At 39.6% G+C, this 25,116-nt stretch overlaps 1 protein-coding gene across 1 annotated transcript in view; it reads right to left on the bottom strand.

Annotated features, from left to right (window-relative positions):
- Positions 1–25,116, bottom strand: part of Xkr4 (XK, Kell blood group complex subunit-related family, member 4) — a 441,035-nt gene that overhangs the window by 145,521 nt on the left and 270,398 nt on the right. Inside the window, exon 5 of the mRNA XM_013009246.1 lies at positions 24,453–24,652. Within this exon, the coding sequence (XP_012864700.1) occupies positions 24,453–24,652 (200 nt within the window). The remainder of the gene's footprint in view (positions 1–24,452; positions 24,653–25,116) is intronic.

The following is a 25,116-nucleotide window of genomic DNA, read 5'->3' as shown; positions in this document are numbered from 1 at the left end:
ACCTAAACACTTTCCCTTTCTTCTTCCTTTAGTGACTCTACTGAGATGCTCTGGGAAAACTTAAGAATCACCTGATTACCTTTATTGTAAAAACTTTTAAAAACAAACACTCTCAGCATATCAGCCAAAGTATATTACCCTTCAGTAACTTGATATCATCTTTGATTCTGCATCTCAAAATATACTAGCTAGCATTTTATTCTTTGGAAGGCATTCAGAACTGCTTTAAGAAGGAGTTCTCTGAAAGTAAATGTTCCATTTTGTGTAATAGTGTCATGTTCAGAGTGATCTTGTTCCAGGTCAGTGACTTCTCCCATTCATTACCTCATATTCCTATTGGAACAGAGTTAAATATAAGTCAGTGGTTGAATTCTTCCACTAAAATATCAAACCTCAGCAGACACAAATAATTATTGCCTTTCTTAGCACTTTAGGATGAGAAAAGTTGACAAAGTTATCTCCAGTAATAATATTAGAATGACTTAAAGAGTAACTCTTTCCTTTAATTACAGCATGTACAATTTCCATGTTACTGAAATTTTTGAGGCACTTTCTGATAGAAATAAGACATAACTGAAAGACCTTGATTTGACCTTTGCTCTTTTGTCTGGTGTTCTATCTCCTGAGAAGATTAAGAAATGCACATTGTACATGTGCCAATAGAAAAAAATGTGAAGTAGGCAGGAGCACTTGATAGAAATGATGCCAGATAAGTGTTTATCATGGGAATCTTCAGTTAATTTGAAAATCCATTATTTGTTCACAGAAGAAGCCATATTTTGAAACTAAAATAACTTCTTATTAACACCAAATGACTCTCCTTTGCCTTGGCAACAAAAAGAATGTAAGATTTCTCAGTTCAGAGAGAAGCAAAAAAAATTTTTTTGTATTGGTCTTGGCACTTGAACTCAGTGCCTGCACTCTGTCATTGAGCTTCTCTGTGATCAAGGCTAGAGCTCTACCACTTGAGCCACAGCACCACTTCTTGCTTTTTCTGAGTAGTTTATTGGAAGTAAGAGTCTCATGGACTTTTTCCTCTGTGGACTGGCTTTGAAATACAATCCTCAGATCTCAACCTCCCAAGTAGTTAGGATTACAGGCATGAACCACTAGTGCCTAGCTAAGAAAATAAGTTGAAAGCAACAATAAGATCTAAAATCTGACATCTAAAACATATGTACTTAAAATAATTGTATTGTTTCTTCTTGAAATGCAAATAATAACCTAACCTACTTTGCATCATGGTTGGTAAGTTTAGATTTTAATACATGAGTGTCTCTTGTATTGAATGGTCAACACATCATTATTTATTTCTAGATTTGAAATTGTTTTAGAAGGTTGTTACCTTCTAAAAAGATAAACAAGCATTAAATATTTTATAGGCTGAAGTAAACACGGTTTTATTTTACTTGGAGTCTTAGATTGATAAATGCTCTAGTTCTATTCTTTTACCTGATGCCTACATCACTTCTTTGATAGTTATTGGGAGGCTATTGTGTGAACCAGTGGCAGGCACTAATCACAACCCAGTGCTTCAGCTAGCACAGACACAGGTGAAGTGGTCAGAAGTGATCAGGAGTGACTTTTCAGACCTGGAATTTCCTGATGACATAGTAGACAAGAGCTTAGTTCTTGGTCTGCATGTGCATTTCAATCCCTGATAGATCACTTGTTAGTGTTATGAGTAAATGGTGGCACAGATCAAAATGCATTATACACATAAACTGCTTTGGTAAGTTGTAAAAGATTCAATGCACAACCTAATATGAAGATAACTAAGGGAAGGGGTTGGTTTCCAGGGGTGGGTGAGAATGTTGCAAAGGGTGAGACTGATCGAGAAGCATGGTACTTATGATCTGTGTTGTTGAATGGCAATTCCTCTGTACAACTCCTTAAAGATAATAAAAATATTTAAAAAATAAAAATGTGATAGAAATAACTAGGGGTGAATGAAATAGAAATATAGCAATGGAGAGCACAATTAAATGCTATGTTTTTCTTGCTAGCTAGATGTTTATGTAAGGAGAGGGATATCACAGACTTCAGATTTCAGTTTCTGGGAGGGGATTTTTAAATTGTCTTAAGACATTTAGAATAAGCATATCTTTCCTTGATAATTTGATTAGAAGACTTGATTGTACACTTTTATATGCTGTTATGAACATTTTTTTGCAAATTTGTGATATTAAACCCTTCATAAAGGGGGTGGTATGACAATGTCAAACTCTTTCAAATCACCCTGTGACATCAGGCCTTTGGATTTTGTTTCCCAAAGCTCAGGAGGCATTAGGTGCTCAGCTCTGCTGCTCTCCATTCACATAGATACTCATATGCTTATATCTAAAGGACTCTGGGACTTTTTTGGAGATACATGCTGCTATCAAAGCTCCCAGTCCAACTCTCATCAGTACTAATGGAACACTACAGCAGAGAGAGGGAGAGAGGGAATTTTGAGGCCTGGTACCTTTCCATTTAAGTGCAATAGTCGAAAAGTAAAAGGAAGCCAGGATCATAGTTTTTGAGTCAATATTAGGTGCCAGGCCTTGCACTCAGAGCCTTAGATGCAAGAAGCTGTAAGCCTTGGGAGTGTCCCTAACATGTGGAATAGCTCCCCTATGAGAGAATCAATGGAGCCCCCAAGAGGTTGAGAAATTTGCCCCACTTTTCAAAGCCTGATGCTCAGCTTGAGGGTGGCTGTGTTCCAGACAGGCTGGGAGCAACAAAAATCTATCCTGATACCTAGGAGCCAAGGTGGATCTGCAGCCCCTTCATATCTGTTCTGGTTGAACACACGAATCCAAGACTTGAAAGTGTGTCCTAAACCCTGCTAGTTGCTGCAGAGCCCCAGAATTCCTTTGCAGTGATCACACCTGCCATCTGTGCTCATAGAAACTAAATGATGACCAACAGCCAGCCAGCACAGGTCTTGCCTGCTCCCACCCAAGCCCAGCCCAGCCCACTCCTCCCCTACAGAAGCTGCGTCAACAGTGATTTAATGAATGAAGAAAGAAGTTATTTTTTGGCATCTTGATGGAAACTCAAAGGAAGCATTTCCTTGAAGCATTTACTTCCGAGTGGTTTGGTAATTAGCCCAGTCCCACGAACTGTTATTTTCTGGTAATTTTTTAGAGGGTAGAATATGAAGCACCTGACTGCATTCATACACATTTGATGAGCATGAAGTAATTAGGTGCCTCTTGAGTTCATTATATTGCTGTTTTACATTCAGGGAAGGTGATAAGATGGGCTGACAGAGAAAGAGATGTCTGGAAGGATGGAAAGAGATAAGATCTCCGCCTTCAAGTGCTTTTACTGACTCCCCAATACCATGCTTTAAAAAAAATCTCACAGTTCTGCTCAACAAACAACATGATTACCTAGACATTGTAGACGTTTCCTTGGGATTCTAGAATAAATCACACTAACGGTGGAACTGGAATGGATGAGTAGATGGGATTTTGTTTGTTTTACGGGATGAAGAGACTTTCCCCAACACGATTAATTTGGCATTGTTCTATTCCATTTGCCATCCATAGATTTGGATAGTTTTCAGGTTAGGAGGGAGAGGGTCACCCATTTGAATAACCTTTTAATTGGTAGTTGAGTGGGGTTTCAGCAAAGTGAGTGACATGCACCAAATCGTGGAACTAGTTAAGACAGTCAAGACTTGAATCTGCTGCCTTTGGTTCACTTACCTGATCTCCCCCTCTTTTTAACTCAATTTTACTGCAGTGACTGAAGGTGATGGCTATATGGAGTTCTTGGAAAAATAATAAAATGCCCTTCAACTTAAGAACTTGAATATTCCCGAGGTCTCTGAAGCCCTCTCCTCTCTCCACCTCAGCCCCCATGGGCAGCCACTTTCCTGAATCCATATTAATCACTCCCTTGTTTTTCTCTAAAGCAAGCTACTGCTCTTGATTTTCAATATTTCTTTTATTATGAGAACCAAATGCACAGATGTTCCCCGAAGCACAATGGATATTTTATAGCTCTAATATAAGATCAGAATTCTAAAGCCATAAAAGTAGCCAATTAGGCTTCTAGATCAATCTTGCACTTATACCCCATTAGTTACCCACCAACTCTCTTTGGTTCTGAGATGACACTGCTTATTGTGACCATTAAGAACTTGCTTTTTAGCATTCCCACGTTCTTTGATAATGTAAATTTATAAGAATAATGAGCTCCTTTGGGGAGACATCTTGTTTCTCTAAATGCATTGCATTATTTCCTATCTTATACACTTTAAATTACTATTGTTTCAAAGCCAGTAAACAACCACAAAACCCTTTCCAGGCATTAACACAGCTCAGAGGGACAAACAAAAACACTTGTATTCAACCATTGTCAGTTTTAATTTCTATTCCCCAATGAAGACAAAATCTGATTGGTACCATGGCAACACATCTCCTCAAGCATTGAATAGGTATTACTTGGCACACAAATTCTCTTTATAAGTGTTAGGAGAGGTGTGATCTTCTCTGGGAACTCACTAAATTTAAAAAAAAAAAAGGCTGGAGAAAAATCCAATTAGTGTTTCCAGAAGTGCCTTTCTGGGATCTGATAATATCAGATTACTGTGTCATATTTTTTTCTCCATGTCCACCAGGCCTAGAAACAGCATGTAAATGTCTTGACCCAGTGGCAGGTCTGATGATCAATACTTCAGCACACAGCAGGAGGGCATGTGGGAGAAAGCAACTCACAATTCCTCAGGGGTTCTTTGATTTATGTTTCCTATTTCACGCTGCTGAAGGTTTTATGTTTTTCTTCTCCTTCTTTTACTTCCTTTGTTCTTTTCCTTTTCCTATCCTCTCTCTTCTCCTCCTCTTTTGAGGAATCAGCAATGGTTTATGCTTTACCCCTTGCTTGAGTGTATTTGACAGTTTAGCTTTGGCTGTGAAATGGGTATGTTAGCTTATGAATGGTGTCTTTTGTCAGAGGGTTGACATACAAAAGCTGAATGTTCTTCATGCAAAAAGGGAAAGAGATTCTCCTTGAGTATCCGCCATGTAGCACATAGAACATGGGGTACTGGCTCCCCACATGGTCACTACCAATCCTCCCAGCTTTCTTCCCTATGAGATGAGGTTTACTCTCCCTCGAGAAGCAAAGAGAGGTAGAGGATTATGCCACGAGTGAAAGTTATTAAACCATGGAACCAATGTTCCCAACAAGGTCTTCTGACACTGAATTTTCTCTTCATTGCAAACCTGGGGGAGGCAGCCTGCATTTTTCTTTCATTGTCCAGGGGACTCTGTAGAAACTGAGAATGAGTCATCCTCAAGAATTACAACTTTCACGGTTAGTGTCTTAGCTTTTTTTTTAAAAAAATATTACTATCTTTAAGTAGTTGTACAAAGAGTTGCCATTCAACAAAGCAGTTTATGAATACAGTGTGTCTTGATCAATGTCACCCTTCCAACATTTTTACCTAGCTTGAAAAGTAGAGATTACTCTTATCCTAGGTGTAGATGTAAGCATGTGTGCACACACTTGGGAAGAAATGTAATCATTTTTTCATGAATTGTTTGTTGAATTCATGTTCTGTACACAGCCTAGAGTACCTCTAACATCACAAAGACATGGCCATCAGTTTTAGGAATTCTATAAGGTCCTAGAACTATAAATATTTTCTCATCTACCACGTAAATACTGATGTGCTGGTGAAAAAGAAATTAGCTCCCATGACTAATGGAGTAGAGATGATGTGTTAAGAAGCTTTTAAGAAAATGCACAACTCTTTCTTTCCTTCCCCCTTTATCAATGTATATTATTTCAAACCTAACAAAGCTAAAAGTACTTCATGCTAATAATAGGTCAGCAGACAACTGCCATTTGCTGGAAGGTTTCTGAGGTTTCAAAACCTCGTGGGAAAATCTAGGTTGAAAGGACAAGATCACAACAAATGGCCCTGGAGGATGTGAATGGCCCATGGCCAGATGGAGAACTCTCAGGGAGGGCTGGTTAGTAGTTAACCTCAAGGTTAGGCTAAAGCAGTCTAAATTGGGCTACATGCATTTAAAGGAGAAACAAAATGTGAATTAAGAACTGTTTACAATTCAGAAAAGTGCTGAGCACTCTCACTTGGCTACAAGACTGGAAAATGAGAGCACAGATGGACCCAGTGCCCTTTATGTGGCAGAGAGAAGTGTTAGAATCTTGTCTTTCTGAGGTGAAGGAGTTTGGATTTTTCCCTTATTTAAAAATTTAGCTAGGGGCTGGGAAAGTGGCTCAGTGGTAGAGTGCTTGCCTCACATGCATGAGGCCCTGGGTTTGATTCCTCAGCACCATATAAACAGAAAAAGCCGGAAGTGGCGCTGTGGCTCAAGTGGTAGAGTGCTAGCCTTGAGCTGAAGAGCTGAGGGACAGCGTCCAGGCCCAGAGTTCATGCCCCACGACTGACAAACAAAATTCAGTTAAAGTACACACAATGTAAACATTTTCACCTTTAGTATTATAATTGTACCATTCCATAGTGGCAGCCACAACTCTAGAAGTCTTGTCTTGCAAAAACTGAAATAGTATTACCAGTTAAACAACTTCTCATTTCTCTTCCTCCTACAAGGCCTTAGAAACCTCTACTCTATTCTCTGTTTCTCTGAACTTGACTATTAAGTACCTGGTACATGTCCCTCAGATCTCCTAATTATCACATCTAACTAGTTTCTGGTTCCTTATGGACATTTCCTTTGAATCAGACCTTGGCTACTATATAATAGAGTTCTTCTGATATGATCAACTGTACCATCTTCCGTTCCTCCCTCCCTCCCTCCTTCCTTCCTTTCTTCCTTCCTTTCCCTCCAAAAGTTTTTTCTACCCCAGAGCCATCACTATTGGTGTCCTTGGCCTTTCCTTTTTCAATGAGCTCTCTTATTTTTACTAGCTTACCTATCAACTTATCTCAAGCCAGAGTGCATATTAAGACTTTCACATCATGCTCAGGTGGAACTGATAAATTCTTTCTTTGGTTGTTCACTGTCACATGGATGTATTGTTTGGACTCAGATAGTCTAACAAGCTGAGAGGCCTAAGAAACTGCATTAAAATCAGTCTTTCTAGGGCTAGTGCATGGCTCAATGATAAAGTACTTGCCTCATATGTGCAAGTCTCTGGTTTCCATCCCTAGCACTACAAAGAAAGTAAGAGACAGATTCTCAAAAATTATCTTGTTTCTTTCAATTGAGAACCAGAGGAAAGTTCTCGCTGTAACTCCCCTTTCTGATCAAGGGAAGATATGCAATTGTCTTAAATCTCCTCCCAGATTTTTATCAAATAATCAGAAATAATTATCAAGAAAACAGGAGTCTTAAAGTCTCCACATCTAATTTCATTCTATCAACCTGACAACATCTCTGTGGACAGCCCAGAAGTATGATGTCTTCAACATTACAAGACACCTTTGCTCCCTTGTGCTTTCTGTTTTGTCTCTTCCACCTTCTCTCTTCAGGATAGGCCATACCTCTTCCTTCTCAGTCTCTATTCACCTTGTAGCTCTGAAGTTATTTAAGCCTCCACCTTCATTACTCCTGTACTGTGATTTTTCCCATGTGGATGTAAAAATTTTGCATGCCTTTTTCTTCCACTGATCTGCATCCTGTCAGTTTATTTCCATAAGCTTTCAACACATGATGGGAAGATAGGAAACAGCCTTTTTTTTTTTTTTTTTTTTTTTTAGTCGTGGGGCTTGAACTCTGGGCCTGGGCACTGTCCCTGCGCTCTTCAGCTCAAAGCAAGTGCTCTACCACTTGAGCCACAGCGCCACTTCCGGTTTTCTAGTGGTTTATTGGAGATAAGAGTCTCACGGAGTTTCCTGCCTGGTCTGGCTTTGAACCACAATCCTCAGATCTCAGCCTCCTGAGTAGCTAGGATTACAGGCGTGAGCCACCTTTGCCTTGCTAGCCTATCTTTTTACCTCTTCACTCTCATGACCCATTCTGCAAATACTCTCCACTCGTAGGCTGTGATCATTCTAGGATAAATGGTCTTTGTCATCTTTATTTTTCTACAATCAAACTCAGTGCCTGTCATGGATAGGTGCCCAGTAAATGTATATCAAATAAATGGATGTAATAACTAATGAAGTTTTTCTTCAGATTCTAATTAAGGCATTGTAGCCTATCTTGGTGATATGTGGGCTGAATCTTAAGAACAAAGAGTGGTTTTCAGGATCTTGACCTTCAGGATTCACTTCCTGGCTCAGCAGTACATCAGCCCTCAGTCTTTATGGAAGGAGGCGTTCACTCTAACTATACCTGCCTCAAGCAGCTCTCCCTTGCAAATACTGCACTTGCTCTGCAGGATCCAACACTTCCACTTCCACGAGACTCTCTGGCCTCTACTGATTTGAAGTAAGTATCTTCTCTATATTGTCAAAGCACTTAGAATACGAATTTTGCTCTAAATGATTTTTATGCCTGTGGAATAATATTTTGCCTTTATTCATTTATATCAAAGAACTTGTTTAAAATGTTTTTTGATACTTATTATAGGAGATACGTTTTATAAAAACATATTTTCAAAACTGAGTTTCAACTCCATGTTTGAGTTAACAAAACAATCTAGAAGTGCCAGCCTTTGTCAAAACCTCTAGCTGTATATTGGATCTGGAATGTGTCTCAGAGGGCCACGTAATCATCTTGATTCCCAGTACGGCATTATTGAGAGGTAATGGAAATGTTCAGTGATGGAGTCTACTGGAAGATATGAGGGCATGCCTGAGAAGACTATGGTGAAACCAACTTCTCTGTCTTTCTCTTTCACTTCTGGTGGCCATGAGGTGATTGGGCTGCTTCAACCACATGTTCCTGTAATTAATGTGTTTTCCCGACATGGGCCTCAAAATGACTTATAGGACCCATAGACCATGGACTGAAATCTCCAATATAATCAGACACAATAAACATTTCTTCTTTTTATATTGCTTATCTCAGAAATTTTGCTGTGGTAATGGAAAGCTCCTCATGCACCTCCACATGGGAAGTTCACGATGAGCGAACCTGGTACCCTATGCTATTGTCCAAGTGTCTGAGCTGATAATATTGTGGACGCTGAAAAAGTTTTGGAGTCTCTATAGTCTCATAGTCTCCAATCTTCTGCTACAACTGGGTTTTAAGCCATGAATTTAGGATTACAATGAAAGTGCTGACAAAACCTTAGGCCGGCAGTGCTCAGCAGGCCTGCCTGTCCTTCCGCAATCAGAGGCTCATTGTGAGCTTTGAAGAGTGAATCTCCAGTGATTTCATGCTAACAAACGTTTACATTCCAAGTGGATCTGTGGCTTCAGAGTGTGTGAGGGATGGAGCTTACTCTGTATACTTTCAAAGACAGATGCCGTGGTGGCTGAAGCCACAGATCCACTTGGAATGTAAACGTTTGTTTATACATATATGTATGTATATAAATACATATATACATTGCTATGGATAATAAGTATATTTTCTTTTTACAATCCTTTAAAAATAATTTCTAGGATATAATCCTGATTTTTTATTGTTCTTTATTCCTGTTTAGTCATCAAGCAAATACTGGCTTACATGCTTGTAGAATGATTTAAAACTCAACACCAATCTACTGAAGAAATGCAAGATACATTTCTACCCAGAAATACACTTTTAAGAGTTTATGATGCAGAAACAATCATAAAGGTGGGACAAGCTTTCCTCACCCACCTACTTACCCAGTTGGATACTAATATGCTCAGAAATTGTCAGTCATGCAGCTGTAGCATCACATTAAAAAAAAAACTGACAAAACCCCAAATAAAACAAAATACAAGCCATGTGAGAAAATACTGTATCATGCCACTTTTGAACATCTTTTACTAGGTTGACTTCACCTGTCTTCCAGTTTGCTCAGAAAACATTTTGATTACCACACACAGTAGCTATTTTTAGCATTTAGAAGTAATAATTACAGCATGTTGATACTCAGTCAAAGCAGACATCATCTGGAAGTTAAAGGTCAGGGAAATGGAAAACAAATGAGGGTGTAAAGTACTAGCACTCTTACAATCTGGGGACACTGGACACTGTCAAGGAAAGCAGCCATGGGAAGGCAAGGGGCAGAGAGCACTGGAGATGCAGTTCATGGAAGATAGCTCTTTACTGCTGCTTGTTTCAAAAAGGCCTGAAGCAGATGCTGTTGACCTTTCTTCTCTCCATTGCTACAGCGCAATCACTGAGCATCTAAACATACAATATGCTCACTTATATCTTAGAGGGAAGGAGAGAGTGGAGAGAGAAGGAATGCTGAGTGGAAAAATACCAAGATTTGTGCTTGATTATTGGAGATAATTAAGTAGAACCTAAAAATAGGCCCCCTTATTTTATATTATGTTCAAAATGATTCAAATTCAAAGCAATTCACAGCTGTGCTGGGGGCTGATAAATCACAGAGCTGATTTCAAGCACTTGAATCAATGATAAGCAGATGAAGCTTCTTTCTGTTCCTCTAAGAATAACTTGGTGTAGTACTGTGATGACTCAGAGACTCCTGTGAAAGGATCAATACTGTCCATTACTCCATAGCACCATTGCTTCCCCTGCCAATACTTTTACACAGAGTAGAGTGGCCAGCATGCCTTGTATGCATGGTGATGGTCTCCTTACAAAGTGCTTTGTGATGGGTCTTTAAAATGGAACTTCATTGATACAGCACACTAGTAGTTTATTATTTTATTGACCTATTTCATTATATTCCTAAACATTCCCAGACACTGAATAATGCAAAAACATAAGCTCTAAACAAGTACATAGGCTGGACTCCTCGTGCAGTGATAGAGCAAGTGCCTGGCATGCATGAGGCCATGACTTTCATCTTTAGCACCACAAACAAAACAAACGACAACCATAACAAAACCCAGAGAAACACAACAAAACACCACAAAACCACAAGCCACAAAAAGCCAAGTGAGAAATACAAGAACACAAGTTTGTGATAGAAACAGCCTATTAGAGAGCATTTTCAAGTGTTAGGAATCAACCTAGTTTTGTTTTTGTTGTTTATCATGGAGGCTGAACTCTTGGCCTGGGTGCTGTCCCTCAGTTCTTCAGCTCAAGGCTAGCGCTTTACCACTTGAGCTACAGTACCACTTCTGTCTTTTTTATGCTTATGTGGTACTGAGGAATTGAACCCAGAGTCTCATGCATGTGAGGCAAGCACTCTACCACTGAGCCCAAATTCAACTTCCAAGCCCCTGGGAATCAATCTAGTTTTATGGAGTAAAGGGCCTCCATAATACTTGGAGGAGACGATTATCCCCAGCATTGCTCAACACACATGCATGAACCAAACCCATGACATTCTCCTCTAGTTCTGTTCAAATTGCTATTTTCCCCGACAGAACGCCCTTTTTCTCTGTTACTTCATCATGACAAAGCAGGGCTATTTTTGACCCAAATGAAAGGCTAATCTTTTCAAGAATACTTACTTCTCTTATTCTTTGCTGAACTATTCACTATAGCCAAGATTTGGAAACAGCTCAGATGTCCTACAATGGATATGGATGAATCAAGAAAATATATACACACTATATATATATATATATATATATATATACACAAAATAGAATTTTACTTATCCATTACAAAGAATGATATTATATCATTGGCAAAGAAATGTATGGACATGGAAAAATTATGTTAAGTGAAGGTCCAGAGACACAAAGGACACATCTTTCTCATATATGGAAACTAGAACTCATTTATAAATGTGTAAGTAAAGATATACAGAATTGTATGCAAGTACACACAAATGTATAAGTGAAGTATTGGATTTGCAGTGGAGAATTACAAAGGTACAATGTCTTAGAAAAATGAACTCATAGTCCAAAAAATAAACACCAGGAAACAGGCACTTGAAAGACATTGGGAGGAGAGGGTAAATGAATAAAGAGAGGAACTGTGGAGAGATTGCAGTCATAATATTCAATACATATCCTATGAAACTAAGAAAATTAGGGGAGGGCTTGGGTTGGGAGGGTTTGGGGAGAATGATGAGTTGGATGACATGGATCAAGATGCACTGTACTTCTAAACTGATTGGTTGAATGGTAACACCTCTATACAACTAAAAGATAAGAATAGGCAAGAGGGACGCAGGGTTGAAGTTCACTGGGGTAGTTCACTGGGGTAGTGCAGGTGGGTTTTGGTTTTGGCTAGGGTGTTGCTAATGATGTTGCTGAAGGGGGTGAGAGGGGATGTGCTTTGGAGGGGGAAGAGATGGCACATTGCTGATGCATGGCTGGACTAAGGAGGGAATGGAGAAAGAGAAGAATCACTGTTTAGTCTGAACATTATCTGAAGGCACATATTAAAAAATCATGTTGAGATATGATTCAAAGCTCAAATTAAGAAAACCCACAGTGCCAAATTTGGAAAGGATCTGGAACAATCTCAGCACACACACACACACACACACACACACACACACACACATTTACACATATGTATACATGTTTATTATTAGAGAGAGTTTCTTTTTTTAATTTAATTTTATTGTCAAGATGGTATACAGATGGATTACAATTACATATATAAGGCAGTGAGTACATTTCTTGTTGAGCATTGTTACCCCCTCCCCTGTTTTTCTCTCATTTTCCCTCCTCCAAGTCCCCCCCCATTGTAAAGTTCATTTCCAGCATATTGTCTTAGGAGTATCACTGTTGCATTGGTTTACCCTTTGTCCTTCGTCTCACCAATTTGTTGTTCCCTATCCCTTCCCTAATTCAGATAAACATATATATATATAATACACAGGTTACCAAAATCAAATACAGTGACCAAGGGATAAACCATGGGGAAAAAAAGAAAATATGAAAGAGGAAAGAAATAATTTCACATAGTACATTAAAAACAACAACAAAGAAAAACCTCGTTTCCATGTCTTGGAGTTCATTTCCCTTAGCATCATTTTATATGGTCAAATGTATATAGCTATTGAGCTATTCTGCTCATCTGCTAGGACTAACCTAGACATATACTAATTATTACAAATAAAGGAAACGATGGAATCTATGCTTCTTTGGGTCTGGCATATTCACTTAATATGATTTTTTTCCAAGTCTTTCCATTTCCTTACAAATGGGATGATGTCATTAGGAATCAATCTAGTTTTATGTATATATATATATATACACACACACACACACACACACACACACACACACACACACACACATTGTTTCTGGGCATGTAAATTCATACCATCCCTTTGGCAAAAACTTTGACATTATCTCCTAAAGTTCAATGTGTGTCCTATGAATCAGCAATTTCATTCTCCAGTATTAATTCAACAGAACTATTTGTCCCCTCGTATCAAAGATTTATTTAAAAATATCCATAGTAGAATTAGTCATCATATGCCAAAACTTAAAACAAGTACTTAATAAATAGCCATTGGTGGGCTAAATATATTGAGGCTAATTATTAGAATAACTTATAGAGCAATGAAAATGAATGAGTCACACCTACAAGCAATTACAGCTCAAAAGAATACTGCTGAATGAATACAAGCACACATGCATGCACGCATGCACACATAATCACACACACATGGATATATGCTTTCCTTTATATACAGCTGAAAATCCTGCAAAAGAATCCCACACTTAGAGTTGAGGGATCCTGGTCAGGCAAAGTGTCTGTCCATCCCCTAATCATGACCTTTCTCCTTCTTCTTCTCCTTCTTCTTCCTCCTCCTCCTCCTCCTCCTCTTCCTCCTCCTCTTCCTCCTCCTCCTCCTCCTTCTTCTTCTTTCTCCCCCCCCCATGTTGGTCCTGGGGCTTGAACTCAGGTCCTGGGCATGGTTACTGAGAATTTTTGCTTAAGGTTAGCACTCTACCACTTAAGCCACAGCTCCACTTCTGACTCTTTGCTGTCTTATGAACTTTCCTACCTGGGATGGCTTCAAACTGTGATCCCTAGATGCCAGCTTCCTGAGTAACTAGGATGACAGCCGTTAGCCTCCAGCACCTGGCTTAAATCCCCTCTTTATGAAATACCTAACATGTTCTACTTTCCTGGTGGGAATGGTGCTCTAATAGACATGTCATCAATAAAACAAACAAAACAAAATACAACAAAAACAAAAACAATATTCTGCAGCAAACAATATGAGTTCCAACAGCAAAATATAAAGTGGTTTGGAGCTTATAGGAGGATTGTGCCTACAGCTATTCTTAAACACGGTAGGAGAGGGGCTGGGAAGTTGGCTCAGTAGCAGAGTGCTTGCCTCACATGAAATCAAACGCCCTGGGTTCGATTCCTCAGTACCACATAAGCAGAAAAAAAAAGCCGAAAGTAACACTGTGGTTCAAGTCATAAAGCGCTAGCCTTGAGCTGAAGAGCTGGGGGACAGCGCCCAGGCCCAGAGTTCAGCCCCCAAACCTCAAAACAAGCAAACAAACTAACAAAATACACGGTAGGAGAAAAGGCTACCAGCAGCAGGTTCACAGGGCATTCTACAAAAGAGTAGAGAAGCAGGATCACATCCATCATTATAGCCACGGAATTGCAGGGCTGCACACAATCTTTTTTGCAAGGTCCTGAGGCTTTAAGGCAAAAAGACTGTCTAACACTTTGCCATGGTCCTACTCAGCTTTCCCAATGTTGTCAAAACTTTCCACACTTACAGTTTATCAGGTCTTATGCTAATTAAACAAGTAATGAGATTCTGTTTACAATAAGGATACATCAAAATAAACAGTTTCAGGACTTCAGGTTAACTCTTGAGTGTTCAGCTCAACCAGAGGAGACAACTCTTCTGGCAGACTAGAGTAACCTGGTATGAGTGTTTAATGCACTTGATCAGGAATAGTATTGTACAGAGGATGGGCTGGGAAGGTGGCTCAGTGGTAGAGCACTTGCCTTGCAAGTCTGAGGCCCTAGGTTCAATTCCCCAGCACCACATAAGCAAAAAGAAAAAAACCGGAGGTGGCACTATGGCTCAAGTGGTAGAGCGCTAGCCTTGAGCTGAAGAGCTGAGGGACAGCGCCCAGGCCCAGAGTTCAGGCCCACGACTGGACCCCCCCACCCAAAAAAAGGAATAGTATTGTACAGAGGAAATAATGTGACTGAGAACTGACAAGCAATTTTTTTCTGTTTGAGTCTTCTCATACTGAGAAAACTTTCTGGAGGGATGGTAGACTATGGTTGAAAGTGGTGGGTAAAGAAAGATTTGGTCACATTGTGTCAATTATGGTAATGAATCAGGTGCCCTGAATGCTTCTTTCTAATCCAGAATCTATGAACCCATTAGTCAGAACTGACTGACAATGATGTGAAGTCTGTTCAGGAACAGGTTGTGTAGAAAAATTTGTGGGAAATATCCTCAGGGCTCCCCTTATCGTACCATCCAGAAAATATAACCATGCATTCCTGAATACATTTGGAAAAGTTAAGTATTACTAAATATGTTTGATCATATTGTTTATAATGTCACATTATAAACTTTTAGTACAAAGTGAATTTCTTTTTAGGACAAATTCTACACAGAGCATCACGCACCATCACACACAATAGATGTTAGCAAATGTGTTAATGAAGTAACTAAAATAGCCACTGCAAAGTAGACGCATTTAAAGGGACTTGGAACACTGTCCTTCTCACAGACTGGCACACTTGCCTGTGCTCTTCCTGTCTGGATCCAGACACATTTAGAAGACAGTGGCTCTGGGGAATAACTGGTGTGGAGGTAGCTGATTTCTTTTCTAACCCAAAGCCACACCAAGGTAACAGAAGCCTATCCTGTATCTGCTTTGCTATGGCATGCAACAACCTGGAAGTGAGTTGGTCTTGAGTCTTCACCAGAATATAGTTTTGCATATGCAGAGGATTCTTAGTCACCCCTAGTGATCTGAGTCTGATATCCCATATCTGAGTCTGTTAGCTATTTAAGGACAACCTCTTAATGTTGACTTTCCCAGTAGCCTCAAAAGATACACAAAAGACACCTCTGAGCTGGGCTCAGATGGTTTCCCACCTGTAATCCTACCTTCTGGCAAGGCTGAGATTGGAAGATCACAGTTCTAGGCCAACCCAGGGAGAAAAGTCCCAGGAATTCCATCTCAATGGAAGAAGCTGGACACAGTGGCATGCACCTGCCATCCTGGAAATGATTGGAGACTTACAGAAGGAAGGTTGTAGTTCACAAGTGCGCCAGGACAGACGCAAGATCCTATTTTAAAAATAATCAGTGTAAAACAGGGCTGGGGGCATGGCTCAGCAGTATCTCTCCAGCCTAGCAAGTGCAAAACGAGAGTTCAAATCCCATGGCTACCAAAAACAAAAACTCCACTTTTTTCACAAAATACTCAGGATAAACTGTTGGTGCTAGGGACAGTACACAGGGTTTCTTGGAATATGGAGAGAGGAAGATAGAAGTTGGTACAAGGATGTTTTTCCTGTGTAGCAGCACCATTGTAGTCATGTGTTCTGTAGGAGGGCATTTGTCAGTGTATCTGGCCAGCTTAACCATTCTCTCTTCATGAGGCTTTTTGTGCCTCATTTTAAAAATATATAGGTCCATTAATCTTAGATTTGGATATTTTTTCTATTTTCATGTACCGTAAAAATATTCACCTGTTCATTCCTTGCTTACCACTGGGCCCCTTCTAAGACTTTTATAGTCAAAATATGGAATTCAGTAGGACTCTTGAAGGGGAGATAGGTGACTTGTACATTAAGGTCTGATGGGTCATGATTAGTTGTCAAATATTTTGCACTCCTTATATCACATAATTTGTTCAATCATATGAATCGGGCACTATTATCATCCCCCAGAACATATGGGTAAAGGGGGAGGTGTAGCAAGAAATGCAAGAGTTTTCACAGGGCTGAAGTTTAAGATACATGAAGAAATATTAGTGAAGGCATGGACACGACATGGTAGTCAGGACAGTCTACTCAGAGGCAAAAAAGCTGAGTTCTGGAGGATGAGGATGAGTAAGGGAGAACCAGGCTAAAAAAAGAGTAGAAGAGCCAAGCACTGATGTCTCATGCCTATCATCTTAGCTACTTAGGAGACTGACATCTGAGTATCAAGGTTCAAAGCCAGCCTGGGCAGGAAGGTCTGTGAGGCTTCTTGATGGCTCCAGAAGTGGAGCTGTTGCTCAAGTGGTAGTGCTAGCCTTGAGCAAAAAAGGTCCAGGGAGAGCACTCAGGTTCTGAGTTCAAGGCTAAGGATGGGCAATGAAATAGAGAAAGAAAGAAAAAGAAAGAGAGAGAAAGAGAGACAAAAAGAGAGAGAAGAGAGAGAAAGAGAGAGGGAGAGGAAGAGAGAGAAGGAGAGGGAGAGGGAGAGAAAGGAAGGGGAGGGATATTCCTGAAAGGTTAGTAGCATGTGCAAAGGCCTGAAGGAGGGTAGGGTATGGTGACTTTCCTAGAAGGGAGGAAGACAGAATGGATGCAGAGTAATGACTGATGAGGAGAATGCAGTTGTAACATGGACTTTGGAACGAACTCGAGAATTTGATTTAACTTGCTAAAGGTGTTAAGTATGCGTTGGAAGCCATAAGAGTCCAAACACCTCTCTGACCATTAGTAGGAGAATTGGACCAGAGAGGGAGAAGCTGGGTATGAAGTAGTAGGCTGGCCACAAGGATCTGGGCAGGTGTAAAGGTTGCTTGACTAGAAAGTGCAATCGATTGAGACAAAGTGGATAAATGAAAATACAAGTGTATTTCACCTTACTAAACATCTTTAACACCGAGGATAGGGTCTCTGTGTGGAGAATAACAGGAGCACCAATGTCCATTAATGCTTTTCAGAATCTCCTTCCTTGCTCTATCCTTCTTCCTTCTTGCCTGCCTTCCCTTTATTTTCAGATGAGAAGTGAGGCTGTGATTGGAACACCCCAATTGACAGCATGCAAACCTGAAGACTCTTTATTAACTACCTTGTGCCATCTTAGCAATAATGGACCCTCTTTGAGTGTTTCTTAGCCTCTGGGGAAAGCTGCTCCTAGGAATCTTTGGAAGCCGGGGAAGAGCTGTTGGTGCCTGCCAGCATGGCTCAGGTGACAGTGAAGAGTGAAAAAGAAATGGATGTTCAGGTCTGAAGCTCAGCTTTGTCCCAATTGCTTGTCTGAAAAAGGAGCCAAGCTGTCCTCCTAGGCGGGTAGGAACTGAAGGGCAATTATGCTTCAACAGCTCTCCCCTAAGCCTGTCAGCCTCTAGCACAAGCCAGCTTCCCTGGCTTAATAACTCTCTAAGTGAGGAGAAGTGGGAAAGGATTGTCACCGATAACAATGTTTTAGGACTAATGATTTCCACAAGGAGAATACAATTCTTGACCATCTGTTTTTTTTTAAAATGTCATATTTGTTGTTTGATTAGCTTCTTGTTTCTAAAAGAATGTTCTTCAAAGGGTGGTAGCTGGTTGATATTGGAGTATGAAATTTTCCTGTTATCCTAAAATAGTAATTTTGGACACAGTCATGTATAAAGCGACCAGCAGACTTAGGACCATTCCCTGCTTGCTGAATAAGAATGTTTTAATTTTTGAGTTCCAGGTATATTTTAGGGATGAGACCCTTGTCCATTTTATGGCTAGTGAAGATCTTCTCCCAGTCTGTGGGCTTGCTATTGAGCTTGCTAGCTATGTCCTTTGCCATGCAGAAGTTCTGCAATTTCATGCAATCCCATTTGTCCAACCTTTCTTTGATTTGTTGTGTTTCTGGGTCTCTATTAAGAAAATTTTGGCCTGTGCCAAGGAGACCTATTTTCCTATTCCATGCTGTAATGTTTTCAGGGTGTCTGCTTTGACTCTGAGGTCTTTGATCCATTTGGAGTTGATTCTGGTGCAGGGTGATATATAAGGATCTAGCTTTAGTTTTCTACAAGTTATTAACCAATTTTGCCAGCACCATTTACTGAAGAGGCTGTCTTTCTTCCATTCTATTTTTTTAGCTCCCTTATCGAAGATTAGATGGCTATAGGTCTGTAGGTTCATTTCTGGGTTTTCAATTCTATTCCATTGGTCCTGAGGTCTCTTCTTGTACCAGTACCAAGCTGTTTCGATTACTATGGCTTTGTAGTAGAGTTTGAAATTTGGTATTGATATTCCTCCAGCAGTGTTCTTTCCATTGAGGAGCGTTTTTGCTATTCGGGGTCTTTTATTGTTCCATATGAATTTTTGAATTGCCTCTTCTATTTCTTTGAAGAATGAGGTTGAAATATTGATAGTATCTCATTGAATTTGTAAGGTATAATTTGTGGAGGGAAAGGGAAAAAAACAAATTGTTTAAATAGGGATACAGGTGACCCCATTGCAACAATGAGATGTACAAGATGTTATGTTGAAAAACAAACTTTACATCTTGGAGGGGGGTGATGGGAGGGCAGAGATGGTAGAGGAAAACAAAGGAAGAGGCAACAATGCTTGGTAAGAAATGTACTCATTACCTTGCTCATGTAATCATAACCCCTCTGTACGGTATTTTCACAATAAAAAACATTAGTATAAAAAAGAATGTTTTAGAGGTTCTAATATTGAGTGACTGGCAGATAACTAACAGGTTTCATGCCTATGGATTATTTGCATTCAGAGCAAGGAGTTGTGCTTTTACAATTAAATCCAAAGAATTTCCTGTCACTAAATATGTGTGAAAATAGATGTCAAACAAAGCTCCTTTATCATATTTATTTTTCTTTTCCTAGAGGGAAAAGCTCATCTATATAACCTACATTAATTTAATTCATAAGTGGCTTCATTGCAGGTGGGATATTTCTTCAGCAGAGGGATATTTGGAATCAGAAAGTGGAGTCTGAGGTGGTCTTTTCTAGAGGATTTGTTGTTGTGGTTTGCTTTTATCCTTTGGTCTTATAACATAACCTTCTCCCCACTTCCCTCATCAAGAAACAAGAAACAATAAGATCAACCTAGTGGGTTTATTCTTCATCTGTGCACAATGACTAGCATTGATTTTTTCTGATCTTTGGATGAGATAAAGGTCAGTTTTCCTACAGCAATTTGAAATTTGTCAGCCTTAGCTTTGGCCAGTGTTGAGTCCCAGAATAGAAGTCCTAGTATGCCTGGTATAACATGTATTGGAAATGCCATATTCAAAGGAACATATTTGTGTGTGTGTACACACTCACACACATGTGCTGGTCCTTAGGCTTGAACTCAAGGCCTGGATGCTGTCCTTGAGTTTTTTGTCACTCAAGGCTACCGCCTCTACTTTTGCCTTTTTTTGGTATTTTAATTGGAAATAAGAGTATCATACATTTTCTTGCCCAGGCTGGCTTTGAACCTTGATCCTTAGATCACCAGGCTTAAGGAACACAAATCCTTACTCCAATGCTTCGGATAAATAAACTGATGAAGATGAAGAGTTACCTTTCCGAGTTCTCCCTCTCCCTGAAATTTTACATAAATCTCAAACTGAAAAAGTGATCTTATTTTCTTAAACTTTCTTGCCTTTTTCCCTTTATTGCCATTATCTTCTCTATGCTATTCTAAGTCTTTTAGAAAACCAGTAGTAAATTTCAGACCCAGAAACACAGCAAATCAAAGAAAGGTTGGACAAACAGGATTAAATTAAACTTCAGAGCTTCTGCATGGCAAAGGACATAGCTAAATAAGATCAGTAGAAAGCCTACAGATTGGGAGAAATCTTCACTAGCCATACAACAGACAAGAGCCTCCCTCATATCTAAAATATACTTAGAACTCAAAAAATTAAATTCCCCAAAAACAAATCCTCAAAGAAATACCCACCCCATTAGTAAGTGGGCTACAGACTTAAAGAGAAACTTTTCTGAAGAGGAAGTAAGAATGGAGTAAGCCAGGCCCAAAGAAACATAGGTCCCATGGTTTCCCTTATTTGTAATAATTAGTATATGTCTGAGACAAGCAGAAAAGGTCAGATAAGTTGATGTTAGGTAAAATGAATCCCAAGGTAAGTATTCAAATGTTTTTTTCTTCTTGCAATTGTTTCTAACATAGTTATAAGATGATTTCTTTGTTGCTTTGTATGTCCCTCCCCCACAGTATAACCCCTGCTTTCATTGTATTTGATGTTGGTATAATTTGTGGAGGGGAAGGGAAAAAACAAATTGTTTAAACAGGGATACAGGTGGAACCATTGCAACAATGAGATGTACAAGTCCTTATGTTGAAAAACAAACTATACAACTTTAGCTGGGTGGGAGGAGGGTGGGAGATGGGAAGGGATGGGAAGGGGAAAAAATAAAAAATAAACAAAAAGAATAGCCAATACACAGGAAGAAATGGTCAACATCTCTGGCCATAAAAGAAATGTAGATCAAAACATTGAGATTCTACCTCACCCCAGTCAGAATGGCTATAATCAAGAAATTTAATAACAATAGATGCTGGAAGGGATGTGGCCAAAAGGGAACACTGCTACACTGTTGGTGGGAGTGTAAACTTATTCAACCACTCTGGAAAGCAGTAGGGAGGTTCCTCAAAGGATTACACATAGAGCTCCCCTATGACCCAGCAATCCCACTTTTGGGCATTTACTCAAATGACCACAAATAAGGCCACATGAAAGCTACCAGCACAACTATGTTTATCACAGCATTTTTCACCATAGCTAAGATATGGAACCAACCCAGATGCCTCTCAATAGATGAATGGATCAAAAAATGTGATATATATACATACATATATATATATATATATGAATTCTGTACCTCCATCAGAAAGAATGACACCGTCCTATTTGTCAGGAAATGGAAAGACTTGGAAAAATCATATTAAGTGCAGTAAGCCAGACCCAAAGGAACATAGGTCCTTAGGTCTTCTTTATTTGTAATAATTAGTATACATTTAGGATAATCTTAGCAGATGAGCAGAATAGCTCAATAGCCATATACATATGACCATATAAGATGATGTGAAATGAAATGAACTCCAAGACACTGACACAAGAGGTTTTTCTTTTTTGTTGTTGTTCTCAATGTACTATGTGATTTTTTTTCTTTTGTGTTTTTTTCTCCCTATTGTTTATCCCCTGTTGTCATTGTATTAAATTTGCTACCCTGGGTATTGTATATACATTTATCTGAACTAAGAAAGGGAAGGGGAACAACAAAATGGTGAGACAAAGAACAAAGGGGAATCTATGCAACAGTGATACTCACAAGACAATATGTTAGAAATGATCTGTACAACTTGGAGTAGGGGGAGTTGGGGAGGAAGGGAAAGGGAGGAAAATGAGGAAAAGGCTAACAAGTTAGACAAGAAATGAAATCACTACCTTACTTATGAAACTGTAACCCCTCCATACATCACCATGAGAATAAAATTTTCAAAAAAGAAAGAAAGAAAAGCAGAAGAGACCCTTGGTAAGTTTGGGCCATGGAGTAGTCAATTGCAGCCCTTCACTTTTTTTTTTTTTGGGGGTCCAGTCGTGGGCCCTGAACTCTGAGCCTGGGCGCTGTCCCTCAGCTCTTCAGCTCAAGGCTAGCGCTCTACCACTTGAGCCACAGCACCACTTCCAGCTTTTTCTTTTTGCTTATGTGGTGCTGAGGAATCGAACCCAGGGCCTCAAACATGCAAGGCAAGCACTCTACCACTGAGCCACCTTCCCAGCCCCTCACTTTTGATCTGAAGTTTTTCTCTTCTAAAGAATTCCTGATGTCTGTAGCATGTACCTAGGATTTGGGGGTGAAGGGGGCGGTCGATAAAGGAGGAATGGTGATTGTCTAATTGTAGTAAGCAGACACTCAGCTCTTCTAATCATGGACGTAGGTATTTTAAGGTAATTTTAGTTGGATGTTGCCTTCATTCAAACATTTGCCAGGCACTATATGTTTATTTGGCTCAGAATCCACTCTTATTTTCTTAAAGTAGAGCAAGTTTTACATGTGTAGCACTTTCTTCCCCCCCCCCCGTTTTTTTAATAACAACTACCATGACCTCTACTTCCAAATTAAGGCACCCAGAGAAAGCTAACTATTCTGCATAAGTTATAAGAACATTGTAGAGGTTCCATCTACCAGCCAGATCAAGTGTCATGTTGGAGGGTGATCAGAACCTGGTGGTTATGAGTGGCCACATAGCCTCGCATAGCCTCTGCTGAGATTTCCATAACTGAAGCATAGCAATGTTATGCACTTCACAGTAGCTATTTAGTTACAGGACAGAAAAATAACCAGGAAACATTTATTTAGAAATGACCTCTTACTATCTTCCTTATACCCACTTATTTACCTCTCTACCTACAAGCTTGACTCATCGTCTCGCTGCTTCTGATATTTTTCCTTCCGTTTTTGGTGCTGGTACCCAGGTTTGAACTCAGGGCTTCTTGCTTTACTTGCTTGCTTCTCTGGCACTCTACTACTTGAACCCTACCTCCAGCCTAGCTTTTTGGTGCTTATTTCAGAGATGAAGTTTACTGGACTTTACTGTTCAGGCTGAACAGTAAATTTGATCCTCTATATTTCAGCCTTCTGAGTAGCCTGGGATTACAAGTATAAACCATGAGTGCATGGCTTTGCCTTTTTCTCAAATGAATTTGATTAGCATGGGCTGAGGAACTACCATGTCAACTCTATTCCACATGGGAAAGGTTCACTGATAAATGACTAAACAAATAAACATGAACATATTCACCTAATAATAGTACACATTTCATAAAACTGTAGCATGCCAATATATTGTTAAATATAGATATTTTTCCATAGTCTTCTATTTTTTAATGTTAAAAAGTAATCAATATATTGTTAAATATAGATATTTTTCCATACAGTCTTCTATTTTTAATGTTAAAGTAATCTTTACAATCTCCTTTTAATCCTTTTAATCTCTTGCTCTCTTTCTTTTGTTTGCTAGGCAGGTACTCAGCCACTCAAACCATGCCTCCAGACCTTTTTGCCTTCATTACTTTAGAATAGGGTCTCATTGCTGCCCAAGTAAGCCTAGACTGCAATCCTCTTATTTATGCTTCTTCCATATTTTGGAGGTTCGTCACACACTATCATACTCCTTTTTATTGGATGAGGTGGGGTCTCATGTACTTTTTCATTTGTTTGACTTTGAATCACCATCCTCCCAAATTTATCTTCCAGAATAGCTAGGAATACAGATGTGATCTACTGATACCTGACTCTTGTTCCATTTCTTATTGTCAAAAGGAGGAAATGGTATGGATTACATATTGCTGTCTTTGTAACTTTTGAGAATTATTCTGTCATAAAACCCAGAAAGCCTTGACTCTATGTGCATATTGACCAAGTGTAAAATTGTAAAGCATTTTTTTTTAATTCTCTAGTAAGAGGGCATCTGGAGGGCAGAAATAAATTTTCTATTAGTTCTTCAGGACAAGTGACGGTGAAGAAAATTACATGCATCATTCATTCACAAATCATGTGTTAAGCAGCAGACATAGAGCAGGCCTGTGTCAACAATGCTTGGATTGGGACAAAAGTAGTCATTCAATCTTTCCCCAAATTCAGAAACCAAATTGCAAGCCCTTACCTTGGAGGGCCTGTAAGCTATGGGTCTGTACGATAATGCAGAGCTGCAGGACCAGCTGTGGAGCACTTTCCAGAAAGGTGGCTAGCAAATGCAGCATACTCACATCGGCATACTCATACACCATTTTCCAGTAAAACCTCCATCTGTCATTCTCCCCACTCTGTCGGCTCCGAATACCTAAGTATATTGTGTGGAAATACCTAGAAAGAAAAATAGAAGAAGAAAGAGATGAGTGATTACTTGTTAAGCAAACTCTGTTTAGCAAGTCACATTAGGCAAGCACACAGAGAACACAACTTGGAGGCTTCTCACTGAGAACTCCCAGTTAGCTGCTTTATGAGGATCTGTATTCCTAAATGCTCACTTTGAGGGGTATTTCAATTTAAATCTTCATTAAAAGCATTCTGTGAATTTCAATGTGACAAAGACAGAGGGACATTTGATGAACACCCAGGTCAGGAAGGGACTTGCTACTTAAAAAATTCACATACGGGGGGGGGGGGACCAAGATGGCGACGGGGCAGTAGGGAAACGCCACAGCTCTCTCCACCCAAAAAGAGAGTTCGAGTTCCAACGCTTAATCTCCCCAAGAGACCGACAACAACAAAAAGACGAACACTCAGAGAAAAACCAGAGGTGGAAAATAACAAAAAAAGAAAGAGAA

This window comes from Dipodomys ordii, unplaced genomic scaffold, assembly GCF_000151885.1.
Source record: "Dipodomys ordii isolate 6190 unplaced genomic scaffold, Dord_2.0 Scaffold9, whole genome shotgun sequence".
NCBI lineage: Eukaryota > Metazoa > Chordata > Mammalia > Rodentia > Heteromyidae > Dipodomys > Dipodomys ordii.
This window is presented reverse-complemented; position numbering and strand designations above follow the sequence as displayed.